This window comes from Trichosurus vulpecula, chromosome 8, assembly GCF_011100635.1.
Source record: "Trichosurus vulpecula isolate mTriVul1 chromosome 8, mTriVul1.pri, whole genome shotgun sequence".
In the NCBI taxonomy this organism is placed as follows: domain Eukaryota; kingdom Metazoa; phylum Chordata; class Mammalia; order Diprotodontia; family Phalangeridae; genus Trichosurus; species Trichosurus vulpecula.
The window spans coordinates 44,484,029-44,504,688 of NC_050580.1; the positions used below are offsets into that span (position 1 = coordinate 44,484,029).

The 20,660-nt window shown below is 40.2% G+C and overlaps 1 protein-coding gene across 1 annotated transcript; it reads left to right on the plus strand.

Annotated features, from left to right (window-relative positions):
* The first annotated feature begins 10,973 nt into the window (after positions 1 to 10,973).
* Positions 10,974 to 20,344, plus strand: PRAP1 (proline rich acidic protein 1). The gene is made up of 5 exons (XM_036736481.1): positions 10,974 to 10,993; positions 11,835 to 11,901; positions 13,973 to 14,031; positions 15,714 to 15,802; positions 20,160 to 20,344. The coding sequence occupies exons 1-5, from the start codon at positions 10,974 to 10,976 to the stop codon at positions 20,342 to 20,344; spliced, it is 420 nt and encodes a 139-aa protein (XP_036592376.1).
* The last annotated feature ends 316 nt before the right edge of the window (positions 20,345 to 20,660 follow it).

A 20,660-nucleotide genomic window follows, 5' to 3' on the forward strand; every position in this document is an offset into this window, starting at 1 on the left:
TGACCTTATTTAAGAATTTTATCAGAGACTTCTTCATCAGAGACTTGCCACGGATGGCATATTTATCAAGTTTTCAGATGACACAAAGTCAGAAGACATTCAAAAATACCTTTATGGGTTAAAACTCAATCCAAGGTGAAATTTTAAAGGGATAAATGCCAAATTTTACAAACTTAGGTTCAAAAAATCAACTACAGAAGGATTTGTAATTAGAGGAGGCATGTCTAGAAAGCAATCCATAAACTCAATTTGAATCAACACTGTTTTGATTTGGCAACACCAAAAAAATAAAAAATAAAAAGGACTCCAATCTTGGGCAATTTCAAGAGAAGTACAGGGTCCAAAATTAGAGCATTCTCTAATCTGCTTGAGAGCACAGCTGGGATATTGTGTTTGGTTCACATGTGGTTGGGCCACATTCTAGAAAGGACATTGATAAACTAGATTGTTGTTGTTCAGTCATTTCAGTTGTGTCCAACTCATGAATGACCCCATTTGAGATTTTCTTGGTAAAGATACTGGAATGGGGTGCCATTTCCTTCTCCAGCTCATTTTACATATGAGGAAACTGAGACAAAGAGCATTAAGTGACTTACCCAGGGTCACACCACTAGTGAGTATCTGAGGCCAGATTTGAACTCAAGTCTTTTTCACTTGAGGTCTTCTTACTACCTAGTTGCCCTCAAAACTAGATAGTATAGGATAAGGGAAGATAATCAGAGAGGTAAAGATCCTTTGAGATCATGCCATGTGAGAATCTGTTAAAAGAATCAGGAACATGTAGCACAGAGAATAGATTTAGATGGAAAACCATAGTTATCTTCAAGTATTTAAAAAACTGACCTGTGGGGGGAGGATTGGTCTTGTTCTGTTGTCCCCAGAGGGCTGAATTGAGGGCAAAGAAGAAAATTTGGGTTTGATGTCAGGAAGAATTTCCTGCCCCAACTGTTTAAAGTGGGACAATCTTCCTCAGTGGGGAATAGGATCTCCCTCACTGGAGGTCTTCAAGCAAAAGCCTGAAGGGGGCATTAAGGGGTATTGGGGTCCATCCTTTAGGCAGAGGTTGGTAAATTTTCAAGTACAGCCAAAAGTTCTGGAGTGCTAACCCTTCTCTAAGGAAACAAGATTGGAAAACACAAGTTTGACCAGTCATTCCCTCCTCAAGAAACCATTGTGGCTCAATATTATCTCTAGGATAAAATACAAATTCCCCCTCTATAAAGAATAAGTTTGTAGTATTTGTAGGCATGAACTAGACTTGAATGCAGACTAGTGGGTTAGACTGTATGAGGCCATTCTATTGGGTTCCTCACTCCACATTCCCCCAGCAGCTGAAGGATAATGAAGTGTTCTCCAGGTTAGGGCAGGTCCTCTGGATTAAAGGTAAAATTCAGCACTTCAGAAGTCCTTAATACTTGATTAATTCTTGATGCAATTATCCTGTCTCTTCATGCCTCTGGGAATAACTTGAGCTTTCCTGACCTCCAAACAGACATATAACAGTCAGTATTTGGAGGATGACTGCTTTGTAACCCACTCTCGGTAGAACCGGCCTTGTTACTGACTTGACAAAATGTTGCCTATATGCTACAGGTGTTCCTTAGATTGTAAACTCGGCAAGGTCAAGGACTATTTTCTTTTGCCTTTCTAACACCAGCACCTAAGCACAGTGCCTGGCATGTAGTAGGTCTTAAGAAATGCTTGGTGAATTTAATTGTTTGATGATGGTGAATACTAGAATTTTAGAGTTAAAAGGGAGTCACAAATAATTCAATGCAGCTCCTTGATTTAGAAGAGGACTAAAAAAGTAAAGTGATTTGTCTAAGGGTCACACAGCTAGCAAGAGGCAGACCCAGAATTCAGACCCATTAAAAACTGACTACTGTTTGGATCTGGTCATTCAACCAGCTTCAAAACCGCTGGATTGTACTATCATCTAACCCACATCTCACCTTACAATCCCCAAAATGACATCTCAGACTCCTGAAGCCATCAGTCTTTCCCATTCGCTGACCTGGAAATTTTGTGATATGTGTCTTTTATTGCAACTCACTTCTCGGTTCCCATCCAGAACTGTCTGGAACCCTATAAGAAGGAACCTTCCTTTGGAGAAAACTATATAAGCATATTTAAAGCATTTTCTGTTTTTTTAGAGGTTTTAAAAATGTTTTTAAACTGAATCTAAGTAGCCCTCTGTATTAGGAGGGCAGAGTTTATAATCTCAAAGAGGATCATATACATGTCTGAAAGGTTCGGAACCGCCGGATATAAGAAACTCTCAAAGTAGAAGGCAGAAGAATCAAAACATATATTTAGGCTCCACAGTAACCAACCCATGAACCAGCAACCCCATTTTGATATATTGATCAAAAGCTTCCAGGCCCAATAAGTACACCTTGAAAGAGTAACCAGGAGGCTACAGAGAAGCATGATTGCATAAAGCAAAATCATGCTTCCCCCTCTATGGTAAAAAGATTACCCACTGGCCTGAAGTCCTTGTTCAGCTTCCTCCCGTAGGTCAGCTCTGCCACTGGCAGCTCCTGCTTCAGCTGTGGCTGTGGCTATAGCAGCCTCTGGCTCCAACGGGAGCTGCTTTTAACCATCCGGCTTCTGCGGGGGTGTAAGGTATGCCAGGGAAAGCACAGGTTCTTTCAATCTGCTTAAGCAAAGTGAAGTGGTTGACCAGGAAAGCACAGGTTCTTTCCATCAGCTTAAGCAAGGTGAAGGGGTTGACCGGGAAAGCACAGGTTCTTTCCATCAGCTTAAGCAAGGCAAGCAAGGTGAAGGGGCCGACAAGCTTACTCCAGTCCAACATACAAACAGCATTCAGTTCAGGGGAAAAAGCCAAACTAGTCAAGGGCACTTGTTGACTAAGTGCTGAGGAGCCCATTTTTGGTTGCCAACACACCCTCAACAAGCATCACTAAAATGGAGTGAACCTAAGAATCGTACCTGATTGCAGACACTCTGCCTCCCTAGGATCTAACTTTCAAAGTGACAGAAATCTAGTATTATTCTTTAGTGGTGTTTAGGAATTTAGATGTTTAGGAGTTTAATAAATGCTTATTGATTGACTATTATTCTTGCCAATTAATTGAATGTTTGATTAAGTGATCAGAGTAAACCAGGGGTGGGCCTCCAGTTGATTCCCCACCCTGAAGACTATTATCTCTCTACGATTACAGCAACATCCTTCCCCCTTGCTCCATGCTTTTATTATGATCATACTTGAAACATTGTTATGGGGGCCAGTTACTTTGGAACTGTCACCAAGCAAGTGAAACACTGTTTTGAGATCCAGCTACTTTTGAAATCTCAGGTGATGGCCCAAAGGATACAACACCCACATTTTCATTACATTACAATATGGTTTGATTATAAGGTATTTACAGTAACATTGTGCAATAATGTTGAATGGAAAAATGCTATGCAGGCATGCCAATTCTTCAGTTAATGAAATCTAAGATTACATTGGACCTTTTGGCCATCACCTCATGCTGTTCACTCACTGACCTTGCACCTAAATGAAATACTTAAGTCTTCATCACGTAAACTCCCAGTAAACCATATTTTGCTTAGCTCAGTTTTTTTAACCTAAGAGTTTAGTACAATACCCAGTGCTTAATAAACCTTTGACTGACTGATAAGAAGAGTTTTTATTTATTTTTCCTGAATTTCATCTTGATCCACTTAATTCATTGTTAATTCTTCCTTTCAGATTCTGATTTAGTCCTCCAACATAACTTTTTCTCCTAGTTTTATGTCTTCTGCAAATTTGATAAGAAAACCATCCATAACTTAGTCTAAGTGAAGGGATCCCAGCCTGGTAATGATATATCACTAGGGACTACGAGAAGGTTGTTGAAGGAGGAATAGCTATATTACCCTATTGAAACCCCTCAGATGTAATAGAGTTAATGCGGGGGGGGGGGAGGTAAAGATTGAAGACAAAATGACTTTATGATGCTAAAAACCGTATAGGCAAATAGTTTTCTTTATGAAAAATTAATCAATATCTTTATTTTGTTTTTGTATACATGGTAAACTCAAGAATTTATTTTCTTTCAAGTTGAATAGGGAAGACAGAAAAATTTACTGAAACCCAGAGATTACAGGACCTAAAAGATTTTGGGAACTACTGATCAGTCACTAGTAAAAGTGTTTTAAAAAATAGGACTCAGGGAAGAGACCTCAGCCACCACACTTGAATCTTCCCTCTAGGTTGAAATTTACTCATTAATGATTATTCTTGGTATTATCCAGTCAACATTTGTATAACTGTCCATATGGATTTTCTGAGTCAGCTTATTGTTAACTCATCTATACCACTTATACTGCACTTTCTTGATCTACTAGTCCAATGATACTGCCAAAAGAGTGAATTACTTCCCTTTGGTGAATCCTTGATGTCTCCTTGTGGTCACTGCTTCTCTTTCTAAGTAAATGCTCATAAATCATTCATTTTCTAATAGGCTCTAAATTTTTTTTCCAGAGATGGCCACCAAATTCTCTCTTTTCTCACATCCCTTGTTCCAAATTATTCCTACAACTCCTTGCAGATTCCTCTGAACTTGGGTGGCAATTAATGCTTCCATCAAGTCTATTTGTCATATCTGGGTCCTTTAGTCAGACTGGGGCCACCACTTTTCCAATGACCCGTATGATCCCCTGTCTATCAGGCCTTTCTCTACTCTTCAGGGGAGAGCCTTTGGGACTTAATTGAGAAGCAGCATTAAATATTGTGTAATGTACCAGAATCAGGAAGATCTGAGTTCAACACTCACCTCTGACACTCAGTAGCTAAGTGATCCTTGGCAAATCCTAACCTGTGAAATGGAAATAATTTTAACCTGTTTATGTCATTAGTTTCTCATGAAGATCAAATGAGATAATGCATCAAAGTAGCTAGCTAATGATCATAAGCATAAGAATTAGTATTATTATTATCAAAACAATTCTTGAAACTTTAAATTACTGTTCTGGATCAGGAGAACAACAGTGGCTTTGAGCAAGACGTCTAATATCCCTTCTGGCCATTACAAAAGATGGTAGAGGGAGTAGCTTCAGATGAAGAAACTGAGTTAAAGACAAAAATGAAAAAATCCTCTCCTCGCTCCCCCAAGGAACTTGTATTCTTGGGAGAGAGTGGGAGGAGGGTAAAATGTATGGGGAGGCATATAAATACAATATAAAAGCAAAGTTTAAAAGGCAATGTAGTGCAGAGAGTAGAGAGCAAGCCTCAGAGTCAGGAAGTCCTGGGTACATATACCAGCTATGTGATTTTGGGCAAGTGACCAAGCCCCTCTGTGACATGAATTCTTACTCTAGGGTCTGTGGCCTTTGTGGGGTGGCAGGGGGATTGTTATGTTTTCATGTAACTGGTTTGTAATCCTATGAGTTTTATTCTATACAAATACAAGCATAATTCTGAGATTCATGAGATTCCCTGGACTGCTAAAGGTGTTCATGACACACAAAATGGTCTTGCTCTAAGACTGTAAGTACTCTAGTGGAAAAGGTGTTTATCTGCCAAGGTAGAGATGGGGTCTTACCAGGCATGCTCTACACCAATGAATTCACAGGTCTTAGAAGAAGAAATGTTAGATAAAGAAATTTCAAGGAAGGGAGGAGTCTAACAACTGGGGAGGGAATCAAAATAGGACTTGTAGGGAAGGTCACACCTGGATGAATCTTGAGGGGAGTTTAAGATGTGGAGATAAGGAAAGAGCATTCTGGTTATAGAGAACAGCCCGTGCAAAGATATGGAGGTGGGAAATCTAACACATTTATAGGAAATACCAGGCAATCCATTTAGACCAGAATAGAGTATGCAAGATGGAGGAATATTACATAACTTTGGAAAGTAGTCCAAGGCCAGGGCATGAAAGGCTTCACATTTTGTCTCAGAGGCATTGGGGGGGATTATAAAAGTTTCCTGAGTGATGTGTGCTTTTTACCAAATGCATTTCATAACCTCTATTCTCATCTATCAGGCCCACTCAGTGTTCTCAAAAGACATTGTTCTCAAAAAACCTCAAAGGTTTATATGGGCTCTTCCCCATGTCTTTCCTCTACCTCCCAGAATCCCTAGCTCCCTGCAAAGCACAGCTCAGGTGCCCCCTCCTACACAACCTTTCCTGATTCCCCAGGAGTTGAGACTCTCTCAATCTTAATTAATTTTCATTGCTTTTTGTAGTTTGTACTTACTTCTTTGGGTACATTACAACCCCTACCCCGCTGGAAAGGAAGCTCACTGAAGGCAGGGCTTACTCATGTTTGTCTTCATTTCCCCAGCACGTAATGTGCTTAATAAATATTTATTGAATTGAATTGTTGAGGAATAATGATTAGCTGAAAAATGAGTTTTAGTGGGTGGTTCCTAGGTAAATAGATTTCCTGGCTCAGGGCCGTGTTCCCAATTTTCTCATAGAAACTTGGGGTTTAAAGGAACCTGAAAGATTGTCTAGTTTGACCCTCAGAGCAAACTGAGGCTTACAGGATGGAAAGCTTTTCCAAGGTCATGTACCTACTTACCATCTAGGGCCCATTTTGTTAAAGAACTGTGGCTGTACACTAGTCTGGCTAAAGAGCTTTTCCCAGAAATGCATCTGAGAGCTAAAAGGTAAGAATCTAGAAACTCTCTTTAAATGTTCCCATTGAGGGAAAATGTGATAAGGAGAGTTAGCAGTTACATAACATTAAATAACACCCAAATAAAAATTGTTAGCCTGGAAGCATGAGGTTAAAGTCTAGATCTTCAAGCACAGAGGAAAATAAACCCCACCCTCCTGTAATGAAGAGGTAGGAAGTAGGGTACTTCACTTGAAGTCAAGATGAGCTGGGTGCAAAATCTGCCTCAGTACTTACTAGTGATATAATTATAAGCCAAGGGCTTCATCTCTCTGACCCTCAGGCCCTCTGTAAAAATGGGAGTAATAAAGCTGCACAGGGTTGTTAGGACATAATTCCATAAAGTGTTTTGCAAACTTAAAAAGCAGCTATATAAATGCCAGCTATTACTATTATTACCAAGGGGAGACATGGCCCATTGTGAGCAAATGGAACCTTTATGAAGTCCTAAGGATCTCTGATAACTTTCAGAAAGGCTGCTAGGTTTATATATTGGGTAGTTAAAGCTTAATGTAATTAGTAAAAGTCACATTCCCCTTCTTGGAAATCGAGACCATGTGTGTGTATGTGTATGTGTGTGTGTGTGTGTGTGTAAATGTTTTATTTTTTCCCCAATTACATGTTAAAACAATTTTAGCATATTTTTTAGTTTTGAGTTCCAAATTCTATCCCCCTCTCCCTCTCCTACCCTCTCCTTGAGATGGTAAGCAATCCAATATAGGCTATACATGTGCAATCATGTAAAACATTTCCATATTAGTCACTTTGTGCAAGAAGACAACAGAGAGAAAGAAAGGAAGAAAGAAAGAAAAGAAGGAAGAAAGAGAGAAAAGAAGGAAGAAAAAGAAAGAAAGAGAGAGAGCGGGAGGGAGGGAGGGAGGAAGGAAGGAAGGAAGGAAGGAAGGAAGGAAGGAAGGAAGGAAGGAAGGAAGGGAGGGAGGGAGGAAGGAAAAAATTGTATGCTTCAGTTTGTATTCAGACCGTGTCAGTTTTGAGACCCTCTCTTTAAACAGCTAAGCCCTGTAATTTCATAAAGATTAATCAGACAAGTTTGCTAAAGGTTTAGGACAGCTGCCATGTCTTTGTCTTGTTCCCTTCTCCATTGATGTGGATAACACCTAAGGGGCTTGTGACTCTTGCAGAAAGTCCCCTAGATGAGTTCATTTGGCAGTCGAGTCACACATGGGGCTAATAGCCCATTAACCTTAGCCCTGAGTCGTCAAATATATTTATACAATTTTATTGTCACAAGGTGCAACTCTGGCAGAGCCATGCCTGGTCCTCAAAGCCTACCACTTTGGTGAGTCTTCATCAGTGGGGTCTAATGTGGCCAGGCTGCCCCCACTTTAGGCTTTGATTATAGGTATATGTCATATTCACAGAATCTCAGAGTAAGTAGTGGGAAGAAATATTTAGCCCAACCCTTATTTTACAAAAGAGGAGACAGATCATAGATTTAGAGTGGGAAGGGACCATAAAGTCTAACCCCTTCATTTTACAGATAGGAAAACTGAGGCAGACAATGATTAAGTGGCTTATATATGACCCAGGGTCATACAGGTGATAGGTGTCTGAGGAAGAATTTGAACTAGAGTCTTCTTGACTCTGAGCCCAGAATTTTTTGCACTATTTCTCTTAGAGAGCTGCCTAAACTAAGACTTTCCCAAAATCATATAGCTAATAAATAGCAGAGATAAGACCAAAGCCAGGTCCTTGGACTCCACTCAATGAATCAATTAATTAATCTGGGTCTAGCACAGTGATTGGCACATAGTCAACGCTGGATCTAGTTCTCTCTCCCCTATGCCCCTGTTAAAAGGAAAATTCTTTGTTCGGGGCTTTCATCCTGATCAATGAGGCAAAACTCAGGACAAAGAGATTTAAAAGGAGTTTATTAAGAGTATGTCAAGGTTGCAACACATTGACAGGCTGATTACTGGAGATCAGCAAGGGTTTCAAGATGGGGTCAGCTTTTATTGGTAACTTTTGTAATGAGATAAAGACAATTCAGATAGGTCCATGTCAGCAAAATGGAATGGGTCATTGAATCTCAGTTTCTACTCAAGGTAGCAAGTATATGATAATTTGCCAGGTGCAAACAGCTTGGTGTGCAGCTAGCTGGCACAGTGGATAGAGCGCTGGGCCTGGAGTCAGGAAGACCTGAGTTAAAATTGGGCCTCAGACATTTACTAGCTTTGTGACCCTTGAGCAAGTCACTTAACCCTAAAAAGAAAATTCCTGGCCACTCCAGTATCTTTGCCAAGAAAACCCCAAAATGGGGTCCTGAAGAGTCAGACACAACTGAAATGACTAAGTATCACCACCACCAACGAAAACAGGTAAATAGCAGGTAATCCAAAGCTGCACTCTGGTGCCTCCCCTAATGCTGATTGACAGGCAGGTCTGAGAACAATGGGTCACTGAGTCAGCATAACTTTCAATACTCTACTGCTATTTTTGATAATCATTGAAATAATGAAAACAGAAAGCTAAACATGAGAAACAGAACAGTCATTTAATGCATCAGGAGCAAAAGAAAATCTAGATTGTTAAATAGAAATTTTCCATTTATCATCCACTAATATCTACAAGAATTGGGGGCACCCAGGAAAATTTGGTAGCCCAATGAATAGAACACTGGACTCAGAATCAGAAAGACCATAGTTCAAATCTAGCCTTAGACAATTGTCCTTAATGTCTTAGACTCTAAAATAAAGATCATGATATCCTCTAGTCCCAAGGTTGTTTTGAGGATAAAATGAGATATTTGTAAAGCATTTTGCAAAACTTTAAAGGGTTTTATAAATACTAGTTCATAATTAGGGTGATTATTGTGGCAAATGTTTTCCAAAAACTTGGTTGTCCAACATCAAATTATTCCTTTTCATCTTCTGACTTGGGAGGACTAATATTAGTAAGGGAGAAAAATAACGGAATATAAATGTTGCTTTTTAAGTCTACTAGTATTTGTTGAAATCACAACTTCTAAGACATCTCCCTGGGCCCATGTGGTGGATTACCTTTCACCAAATGGAGTCAGTAAGCATTTTCTGGCTTTAAATTATGACAAAAGTAAGGACTGAGCTCAATACTAAACATAGAGTCCACAATCCAGGGTTTTAATTCCAGCTCTGAAATTAATAAATATATGAGATCATCCCTCTATAGGAATCAGTCAATCAATCAACATTTAATAAGCATCTATCATGTGCCAGGCACTGGGCTAAATACTGGGGACACAAGTACAAAGAAAGCAACGATTCTCTAATCACAATGAGCTTACATGCCAATGGTGGGGGAGGAGATAACAAGGACATATAAGTGACACAGATATAAACACATAAAGGTAAGAAGGGAGGGCATAGGATTTAGAGATGGAAGAGACTAGAGGTCCTTTAGATCAGTGGCTTCAAATTCAAATAGAAACGATTCCTACAGACCACATATTATTGACTTAGAAAAACACCACATTATCCATGTTGTGTTGTATTTTTATTTATTTTGTTAAACACTTCCATCTGGTTTGAGCCACACTGGAGAGTTTTACAGGCCACTTGCCACCAGCTGGCTATGAGTTTGATGCCTGTTAGTTCAATACCTTTATTTTTCAGGGGAAGAAACTGAGGTGCAAAGTAGATAAATGATGACCTTCTAGGAAAGTAGCAAAGACATGGTATAAGGCCTGATTCTTTGACTGTAAATCCAGTGCTCTTTCTGTAAAAAAACAAAAACAAAAACAAAAAAAAACCCAGATAAATTAAAAGTGATCGCTCAGGTTCTTCCGGCTCTAGTTGTATTTGATATAGATTCTTCCAGATCTAATACTCTCTGTTCTGAGGGAGGCAGCACAGTACAGTGGAAACAGGATTGGACTTGGGTCTAACTGCTTTCTTAACCACTCTCTGTGTGACCTGAGATAGCGCCTCTCTGGGCCTCAGTTTCTTCATATGTACTATGAGGTCATTGGACAAGTTAACTATTAAAGTCTCTTCTAGCTCTCAATCTGCAATCCTATAGTCCTTTCTGAAGTTAATATTCTTGTTTTAAGGGCCCTCCCAGCTCTGACATGCTACAAATTTTAATGATTCAACCAGTATCTCCTTCCAATATTCATAAATGAAGGACATGGGACAGAAATGGTGAACTAAGTTGGTATCCAAATCCTATTTGACATACCTCTATGATCCTCTGATGCTGATTGTCACTTGATGAGCCTCAAGACCAACCTATCCTATAGGAGTAATCACAAGATTAAGGACAACAAAGGAGTTGTGCATTTGCATTTAATTCCTACAGGAGTATTATGAGATATCTCCAGAGGACTCAATATAGAAGGCGTTGTCATGATTGGCATAGGCCGTAAGCAATGTGCAATTATGATTGACAACACTCCAAACCAGGCATCGAAGGTCTGAATAACAAGAAAATCCCGATGGCACAGCAAAGTGTAATCAGGCCACACCTAGAGAATCTGTTGATGCAACATAGGGGAAAAGGCAGCTTTTCTTACTGCATCTCTGGCTTTGGGAAGGGAGGCCTAGAGCTGAAAGGGACAGCAAAGCAATCCAATCCAACAAACATTTATTAAGTGCCTACTGTGTGCAAGGCAGTGCATTAAGTGCTAAGAACCATCTAGCCAGGATAGAAATGGATACGAAGACAAAAAAGAAATGAGTCGGCCCTCAAGAAGAATAAGGGAACATAATGTGTAAACAGATAAGTTGATACAAGATAATTTGCTTGAGAGAAAACTGTTGTTAGATGAGAACTGAGCCTTAAAAGAAGCTAGGGATTGGAAGAGGTGGAGGGAATTCAGGAAAGTCAGTGTGTGAATGGTTGCCCAGAAATATCTCATACAAATCAAATCCCTGCCTCTGTCTCTTCTCTCTCTCTCTCTCTCTCTCTCTCTCTCTCTCTCTCTCTCTCTCTCTCTCTCTCTCTCTCTCTCTCTCCCCTCTCTCTCCGTCTCTCTCCGTCTCTCTCTCTCTCTCTCCCTCTGTCTCTTTGTCTCTCTCTCTCCCTCTCTCTGTCTCTGTCTCTGTCTCTCTGTCTTTATCTTTCTTTATCTCTCTGTCTTTGCCCCCACCTCTGTCTCTCTCTCTCTGTCTCTCTCTGTCTTTGTTTCTGTCTCTCTCTCTGTCTCTGTCTCTGTCTCTCCTCTCTGTCACTCTCTCTCTGTCTCTGTCTCTCTCTGTCTCTCCCAGGCTGATCCTACTAGCCAGCTTAGCAGTTCTGCTGTTACAAGAGGTTCATGGAGCCCCCAAATACCAGGTATGTGACTTTTCAATGCAGTCCCAGTCTTGATCACTTGAGTGTCCAACACCTCCTTTATCTGCTGGGGCCTCTTCTCACCTGCTTAACTGAACTTTTCAGTGCTCCAAGCAACCAGGTGGGGTAAAGATTTCAAGCTGGGAGAGACCTCAGTGGTTATCTGGTCAAGGCCCAGTATTTTGGAGATGAGGAAAATGAGAACCAGAAAGATTGTGTCTTACACAAGGTCATTTAGGTCATGTTTGGAAGAACCAGGATTCAAACAGAAGTCTTCTGTCTCCAAAAACACTATTCTTTTCACCAAACAACAAGAAATCCCAGTGTCCTTTTGAAGGACATAAAAGTACTGAGGTATAAGGATTTTTAATCTCTTTTCAAAAGCATAGCCCTATAGTGGGAAGAATATATTTCTGCACATCCAAGCTCCCCCATCTGATGAATGAGACCTTAAAGATCAGATAAACTAACCCCTTTGTTTTTGCTTTTGTGGGTTGGTAGGGTGAACCTAGGGGGCAGTGTGGCCCAGTGGAAAGAATGCTGGCTTTGGAGTAAGATGAAGTAAGTAAAATTCTGGTTGTGCTACTTACTGCCCATGTGACCCTGGACCAGTCACTTAGTCTTTTTCTGACTCCGTTTACTGACTCCTCTGTGAAGAATCCAGACTTGATGGCCTCTATGGTCTCTTACAGCTCTAAATCTATATTCTCAAAATTTCCATGGTTTGAAAACTTAAGTGCTGGGATCACAGAAAGCATGGAATACATGGTTTTTCACTCATTAATTCATTTCATTCTCAATGGTATCTGGGGCACTGAGAAGGTAAGTAACTTGCCCCAGGTAGTATATGTCAAGGTCATAATTCTCTATTCATTATGTAACACTGCCTTTCAATCTGCTCTCCACCTCAACCTTGTTTTACAGATGAAGTAACTGAGGGCTGGGGTAGGGGGAGTAGGAGGTAATGTCTTACTCAAGGTCACTCTTCCTGACTCATCTTCCTGAGTTCAAATCTGACTTCAGAAACTTTCTAGTTGGGTGACCTTGGGCAAGTCACTTAAACCTGTTTGCCTCAGTTTCCTCATCTGTAAAATGAGCTGGAGAAGGAAATGCTAAACCATTCCAGTAGCTTTGCCAAGAAAACCCCAAATGGGATCATGAAAAATTGGACACGACTGAAACGAGTGAACAACAAATTATTTTATGCCAGAAAATTCTAGTTTTCATGACCTATATTTACGTATTTTGTAATATTTAGTCACACATGTTAGTGTGAAGGCCAGAGGACTCCTGTGGATAGTAACACAGGTGTACAGGTGCAAATGAAGGATTGGGAACAAGACTGAAGGGAGCACAATAATTAAAACTTACCTTAATATGCAAATTTCTTCAGCTTTAGAATCGTAGTATATACTTGTGAGATCCTGCCAAGGAAACCTGAGAGAAGACATTCTTTCAGAGTTAGATTGAAATAATGAATGAATGAATGAATAAACAAATAAATGAATGAATGAATGGACGAATGAACCGAATAAATGAACAAACAAATGAATGGGTAGATAGGTGGATAGATGAATAAAAAACATTGTGCTTACCATGTGCTAAGTACTTCTCTAAGCACTGGGGTATAAATAGAAAAGCATGACATTGTCTGTTTTAAAGGAGGTAATATTCTAATAGGATTGACAATACATATAGGAAGTTGAAGCTACCGGTCAGGTAGAAAGGTCCCAGAGTCCGTAGGGTACATAGGCAAAGCAAATAGTAATGCATCTTCTCCAATGTTGATTCCACTGCTAAACCATGTATCTTTCTCATTGAACCATTGGATGGAACCTGAAGACGAAGGTTAAACTGGATGACCTCTTCAAGGACCACCTAACTTAATAACATGATGCCAAGCCCAAGGATGTCACAGGCAACCTTGCCTAGATAAAGCTATTCATGGAAGAACCATAAAGTCGTCCCAGTTTGCAAGGACCATAAAGGCTCCACCAAAGCAGCCTCCTAAGGGAGTTACCTGAAAGCTTCCTCAACCTATTAGTTTCTCATTGATTTTTCTCTTGGTTTCCAGGTCTTAATGGATGCCAAAAGAAAGGACAGCTTCTCTGAAGAGAACACTAATGAACAATTGTAAGAATGATATTAGCCACATTTAAAGCCTTTCTCTATGTTTTTTCTCCTCCTGACTCAATAAAATCAGCTTCATTTAGAATATGCAGCTTTTTGTTGATTTCCAACCTTTCTTGAAATCTAATATACTTTGGCTGATTAAGTGGTAATAAATTCACTAAAACCTAAAACTCTCTCAAACAAAGTACATTTAATTTTCCAGTTACAAAAATAATCTGGGGGGTAAAACAACCTTCCGCCTTCTCTCTCTCTCTCTCTCTCTCTCTCTCTCTCTCTCTCTCTCTGTCTTTCAAATCAATTACTTTAATAGACAGTTAGTTGATGGGAGATACTCATTAAACCATAAAGACAAGTTCAAGGTTTAGCGGGGGGCAGGAGTGGGGGTGGGGGGGAGGAGATTAATGCCCAAATTATCTCAGAAAAATAATCAATCCTAATGTTCTTCTTTTTTCCTTTCCAAATTACCCAAATGAAGCTGATAATTACTACTGCTTTTGCTATTAGAAGGACAACCTGGCTAATAGCTGGTTGCACTCTAACCCTGCTGGGCTGAATCAGCACATTCTCTTTTGATTTGCTCTAAGCTATGGCTAAGTCTATATTTGAAATACAGAGCTTGCCAGTCATCCCTGCCTCCTGATTACCTCCTCTTAAGCCAGGAACAATTGACCTCTGAATTCTGTGGCCTTCAATCCTGCTGAATCAGAAAATTTGCCCTTTTAGACACACCCTACCCTCCCTTTATCAAACTGATTTATTTATTCTGAAGCGGGATATTTATTACCAGATCTACGAATGTTTCTTCCACTCATTTTCCCAAGGAAACCATTGAAGAAGTGCTTCAGTAACTACCTTGGTAGAACTGTAGATTTAGAGTCTGGTACTACCTGTATAATCTTAGGAAAATCACTTCACTTTGCCAGGACTCAGTTTCTTCATCTGTAAAATGAGGGGCTTGAATAAGAAAAGTCCAGAGGTCCCTTCAAACTCTAAATATATGGCCACTCATGTGGGCACTTCCTCCACTAACTTTTCACCCAACCCTCGCCCCACCTTCTATTGGGGAAAATCTTAGACTTAGCTCTATATCTTATGCCTACTTAATAGACTGAGCAGCTAGGTGTCACAGTGGACAGAGCACTGGGCTTGGAATCAGGAAGACTCATCTTCCTTAGTTCAAATCTGGCCTCAGATGCTGACTAGCTATGTGACCCTGGGCAAGTCACTTAACCCTGTTTGCCTCAGTTTCCTCATCTGTAAAATGAGCTGGAAAAAGAAATGGCAAAGCACCCCAGTATCTTTGCCAAGAAAATGCCAAAGGGGATCACCAAGAGTCAGACACAACTGAACAACAACAACTTAAAATGCAAATGTGTCCTATTTCCTTGTGTCAGGCTTAGAAGCAAGAGAACTCCTGCCCAGAGTCAAAAGAGTGGGATTTAGATCAGGGTAAAAGTCATTTATAAAAATTAACTTGTAACTATTTAATGGAACAACTATCTCTGCTTGTATTTACCCTGTTAGAAAACATACCATTGGATCAAATGAGATTAATATTTGTAAAGAACTTAGCACAGTGACGGGTACATAGTAAGCATTATATAAATGTTAGCTATTATTAATATTATTAGCTGACCTCACTTTTAGCTTTAACTTCCTGAGCATATCATTCATTTTCACAGGAATTTGGGCCCAAAGGCTATTGAACAATCAGAAAAAGACAGCCTTCTCACTGAGCCCAGACGGGAGCTTTTCACAGATTGGAATCAAGGTAGATATGATCACAGAAACTACAAGCCCACTCCAGGTTCCCTGATGTCTTCATCAAAGGCAGCTGAATCCAGAGCAGTACAACTTACAAGTCACAATAATCCTGATTGTGTGTGTGTGTGTGTGTGGCATCCTTCATTCCTTCAAAAAATTCATGATTTCACTCATGTGGGTGCTCCCTCCACCAATATAAAGCCCAACTCTTTCACCCTTGTGTAAATGGATGCCTGTGTTTCTACAGCCAAAGGAATCCATCAGCTGGTATATCCAACTTCTTGGAGTTGAGCCTTTGTAGGCGACAGACCCCTAGTCCATTGCAAGGCTTGTACCCAAAGTGTCTTCAGGTTATTAGAACCTGCCAAAGCTGGCACTGGCACTCTCAGAACACAGGCTTAACTTCATATCACTGAGGGTATCACAGAAAGATTTTAGCAGAATAGACTCTAGCTATGTAATCTTAATATGTATGTGTATGCACATACATACATATGTGTATGTATAAAACTACATACGTATATATTCATATATATTCTTACATGTATGTGTGTATCTATATACATAAACACACACGCACACAAACACACATACACATATATTCTTCTCATATGTAAGCTTCTTAATACTGCATCTGAGGCAGCTCAGTGGTACAACAGACAAAGTGCTAGACCTGGAGTCAGGAAGGCCTGAGTTTAAGTACTGCCTCAGCTATTAGCTGTGTGACTCTGGGCTCTTTAAGACTCAGTTTTACTCATCTGTAAATCATGGTGCCTACCTCACAGAGTTGTTATAAGATTCAAATGAGATGAGGTATGTGAAGTGCTCTATAAACTTTAAAGGGCTATATTTAGTTTTACTATTATTTTATATTAACTACACAAATAGTTTATATATTATTATATATAAAAGTGTATAAATATAGTTTTATCATCATCACCATTATTATTATTACTATCTAACATCTAAGCATTCTCCCAAATATATAACTAGTAGTAGATATTGTGGAGGCACATTCAGACTGGGAGGTTCCCCTGGCCTATGGCACGATACTTCCAAAAGCTTGGGAACAGGCCCCAAAATTTGAATTTAGGTTAGAGAAATACTCTTTACCATCAACAGAATCTAGAATGAATTGATCTCAAGTAGAGCTCCTCCTTAGTCTAAAATCCCTATTGAAGCTGTTATCACCCCCCTGGCATCCACTTGTACCCCCAAAAGGACAGGTACTTCAAATCTAATAGCATTGTGGCAAATTCACAATGCTGACTCTTGCCCACCCAGCTTTCAGGATCAACCAGGGCTAGGGAAACCATGGAGGAGAGTTGCTGATGTTGCTTAGGGTTAATTTCTATCTCTGCTTGGCTTTAAATAAAGCCTATACAAGCAAAAACAACTGAGTCTGCTCTGCGCTAGACCATGAGAATTCTTTAAACCTAGTACTACCAATCAATCATCCAGCCCGCCAATCAACAAGCCTTAATTAAATTCCTAGTATGCATCAAGTACAGGGGATACTAAGTCAAAAATGAAAAGGTTCCTTCCCTTAAAAAGCTTACCATTGATTAGGGGAGACAACAGAGACAGAGACAGAGAGACAGACAGAGAGACAGAGAAAGAGGTGCAAGCTGTCCCAAAAGTCTTAGTGTAGCTTTGAGCATAAGATTTCAGGAACGCCCTGTACATACAACTTCTATACAAAAGAAACACAAGGTAATTTTGGCACAGTCAGCACTAAGAACTGAGGGTGGGGGTGAGGATCAGACAACACTTCTTGTAGAAGGTCCTGCTTGAGCTGAGTCTTGAAAGAAAGAAGGGATTCTAAGAGGCAAAGGGGAGGAAAAGCATATTCCAGGTGTGTTGGACAGCCTGCCCACAGACAAAGAAGGCTGGCCACCATATGTGAGCAACAGCAAGAAAGCCAGTTTGCCTGAATTGTAGAATGTTTTCTAGGAAGTAATCTATAGAAAGCCTGTGAAAGTTGGTTGACAGTGGGTTGTAAAGGCATTTGAATGCCAAACCGAGAAGTTTGGAGGCAATTCAGAGCCACTGAAGTTGACTGAGTAGGGGAATGTTGTGGTCAGACAAATGCTTCAGGAAAATTACTGCATGAAGCATGGTTTGGGACAGTGGGGAGAGACCGAAGCAGGGAGACCAATTACGAGGCTTTACCAACAGTCCAGGTGAGAGGTGATGCGGGGCTGAACTAGAGTGGGGAATGTGTGGCTAGAGAAAAAAAATGCTCAATTTCAAAGATGTTAGGGCAGTTTAAATGGCAAGATTCATCAACTGATAGTCTAAGTTATGAAGATAATGCCAAGTTTGCAATCCTAGGAGACTGGGCAGATGGAGGTGCCCTTGACATAAATAAAGAAGTTTGGGAAAGGGGTGAGATTTTGCAATGACCAAATCCAGCCTCCAGAAGCCTGACGATGAAGCTTGCTTTCATGGCTCCTGGCAGAGAGGCGATGGACTAGAGGTCCGGAATGGGGCATGCATATTCAGACATAGCCAATGGGTAGATTTGCTTTTGTTTGACTCTGCTTATTCATTCGTTACTTGAAAGAAGATAGTGTTTATTGGGGAAAGGGAAGGCAAGGAGGTACTCATAATGCTACTGAAAAAAGAGAAAGAAAGAAAATAGTTTAAATCTTTAAAATGAACAAAAGAGGACAGAAGGATGTTTAGAAGGGGATATAGACTAGTAATCATTTTTTAAAAAGCCTATATTGTGAAAAATTCAGTTTCACAATCAGTCTTCTTAATCTGTTTTTTTGTCTTGGGAAATAGGTTTATTGATATTTGCAAAGTTCATAACAACAAGAAAGGATTTATTTTTAAAAATGGGGGGATTTTGAAAGAAAGATGCTGAATCTATCTGGGGAGGTTGAGTGTGTGATGCCTATTAGATATCCAATATGAAAAGTTTAGCAGGTAGTTGGTGGTGGAGGAGTGGAGCTCCTAGAGAGACCAGGGTGGGATCTATGGATCTGGGAATCACAGAATTATGGATTTAGAGCCAGAAAGGACCATAGCACCATCTAATCCAACTTCCTCATTTTACGGATGGGGAAATGAGGCCCTGTGAGATATAGTAATTTGCCTAAAGTTACACAGGAGGTAAAAAGTAGAGGAAAGATTTGACAAACCCTACCCCCCACCACCACCACCATCATCTGACTCTGAATACATGGCTCACTCCCCTGTGCTATGCTGGCTCAGAGTCATCTGCACATAGATGATCATCAAACAATGAGAACTGATGAGGTCAGCAAAATGAGAATTTGTGTGGCTAGGGAAGAGAAGAGGGCCCAGAATGCAGCACTGGGGGACTCCCACAAATAGGGAGCACAGTACAAATGATAAACTAGAAAGGAGACTGAGAAGAAGCAGTCAGAGCGGTTGGAGGAAAAACAAGAGAGAGCAGTGCCAAGAGAACCCAGGGAAGAGATGGTATACAGGAAGAGAGGCTGGGCAACAACATTGAATACCACAGAGAAGTCAAGAAGGACAAGAAATGTCAAAATACCTTCATATTTTGCCATTAAGAGATCACTGGTAGCTTAGCATAGGTCTGACCTTCTTACTGAATACACTTCAATGGTTCCCTATGCCTCCAGGATCAAATATGGCATTTTGCTTTCATTTGGTATTTAAAGCCTTTCATGACATGGCTCCTTCCTATCTTTTCAATCTTTTTACATTTTACTCCCTTCCACTCACTCTATGACCCAGCTCTATCCTTCTTGTGTCGTTCTTCACACAGGACACTTCATCTCCCAACTCCCGGTGTTTTCCCTGGCTGTCCCTCATGCCTAGGATGCCCTCCTTCCTCACCTCCACTTCTTGGCTTCTCTGATTTTCTTCAAAACTCAGCTCAAATTCCTCCTTTTCCAGGAGGCCCTTCCCAACTTCCTTTCTCCCACTGCTAGTATCTTCTCTCTGAGACTACCTTGCATTTATGCTCCTATAAACCATGTTTATAGTTATTTACATAATGTCTCCCCCATCAGAATGTGAGTTCCTTGAGGGCAGGGTCCATATTTTTGCCTTTATTTATATCCCCAGTGATTAGCATAGCCTCTGGCACACAAGATGCTTATTAAATACTTGTTCACTGATTGACAGAGAACAGTTTCAGTTAAGGGTTGAGGTCTGAAGTCAGGTTTCAAAGGGTTGAAAAATAACAACCATGCTCTTCTTTCTCTTATATCACTTTTAACAAGATCTAACTTTTAGCACTATATATTGGGGACCTGTAAAATTTTAAATTATCTAAGAGGAAAAGAGGCCACCACAAGTCCCAAGGAGAATTCTTCTTTTCAGTTCTGAGAGAAGTAAATGAGGACTTTCTCTACCCCTAGACACAGATATCTTGAGACGTTTTCGAAATCCGATTCAATTTCCTGAGGAAGACAGAGATTTCCTCCACCACTCAAGTTCCACAGAGGATGTCATTGGAGAACCCAGAATGTTGAGGATGCCTCATTATGAAGTGCTACAGGGCCCAGAAAAGGACATGGACCATATCTACCATGCTGAAGATTAATAGATCAAATTATGCTAATCAAGAAACCAAAGACTCAGCCAAAAGACACACCATGCCATTTTATTCTCCATGTTTTCTTTTTTTTTCTTTCCTAATGGCATTTACTATGGCTCTTTACTATTTCTACACCAATGATAGGAATGATCATGGGACCCTAATTCCCTCTCCTCCTAAAACGTCCATGTTTGGTCTTTTTCAGGCTTTATTGAAGATCTTTTGATTATTAAGGCTAATGAAAGAATAGCCATCCAAATCACAACATAATATGCTAACGATCCCAAAGAATGTACCATATAAAATTCATGTATCTTTAATT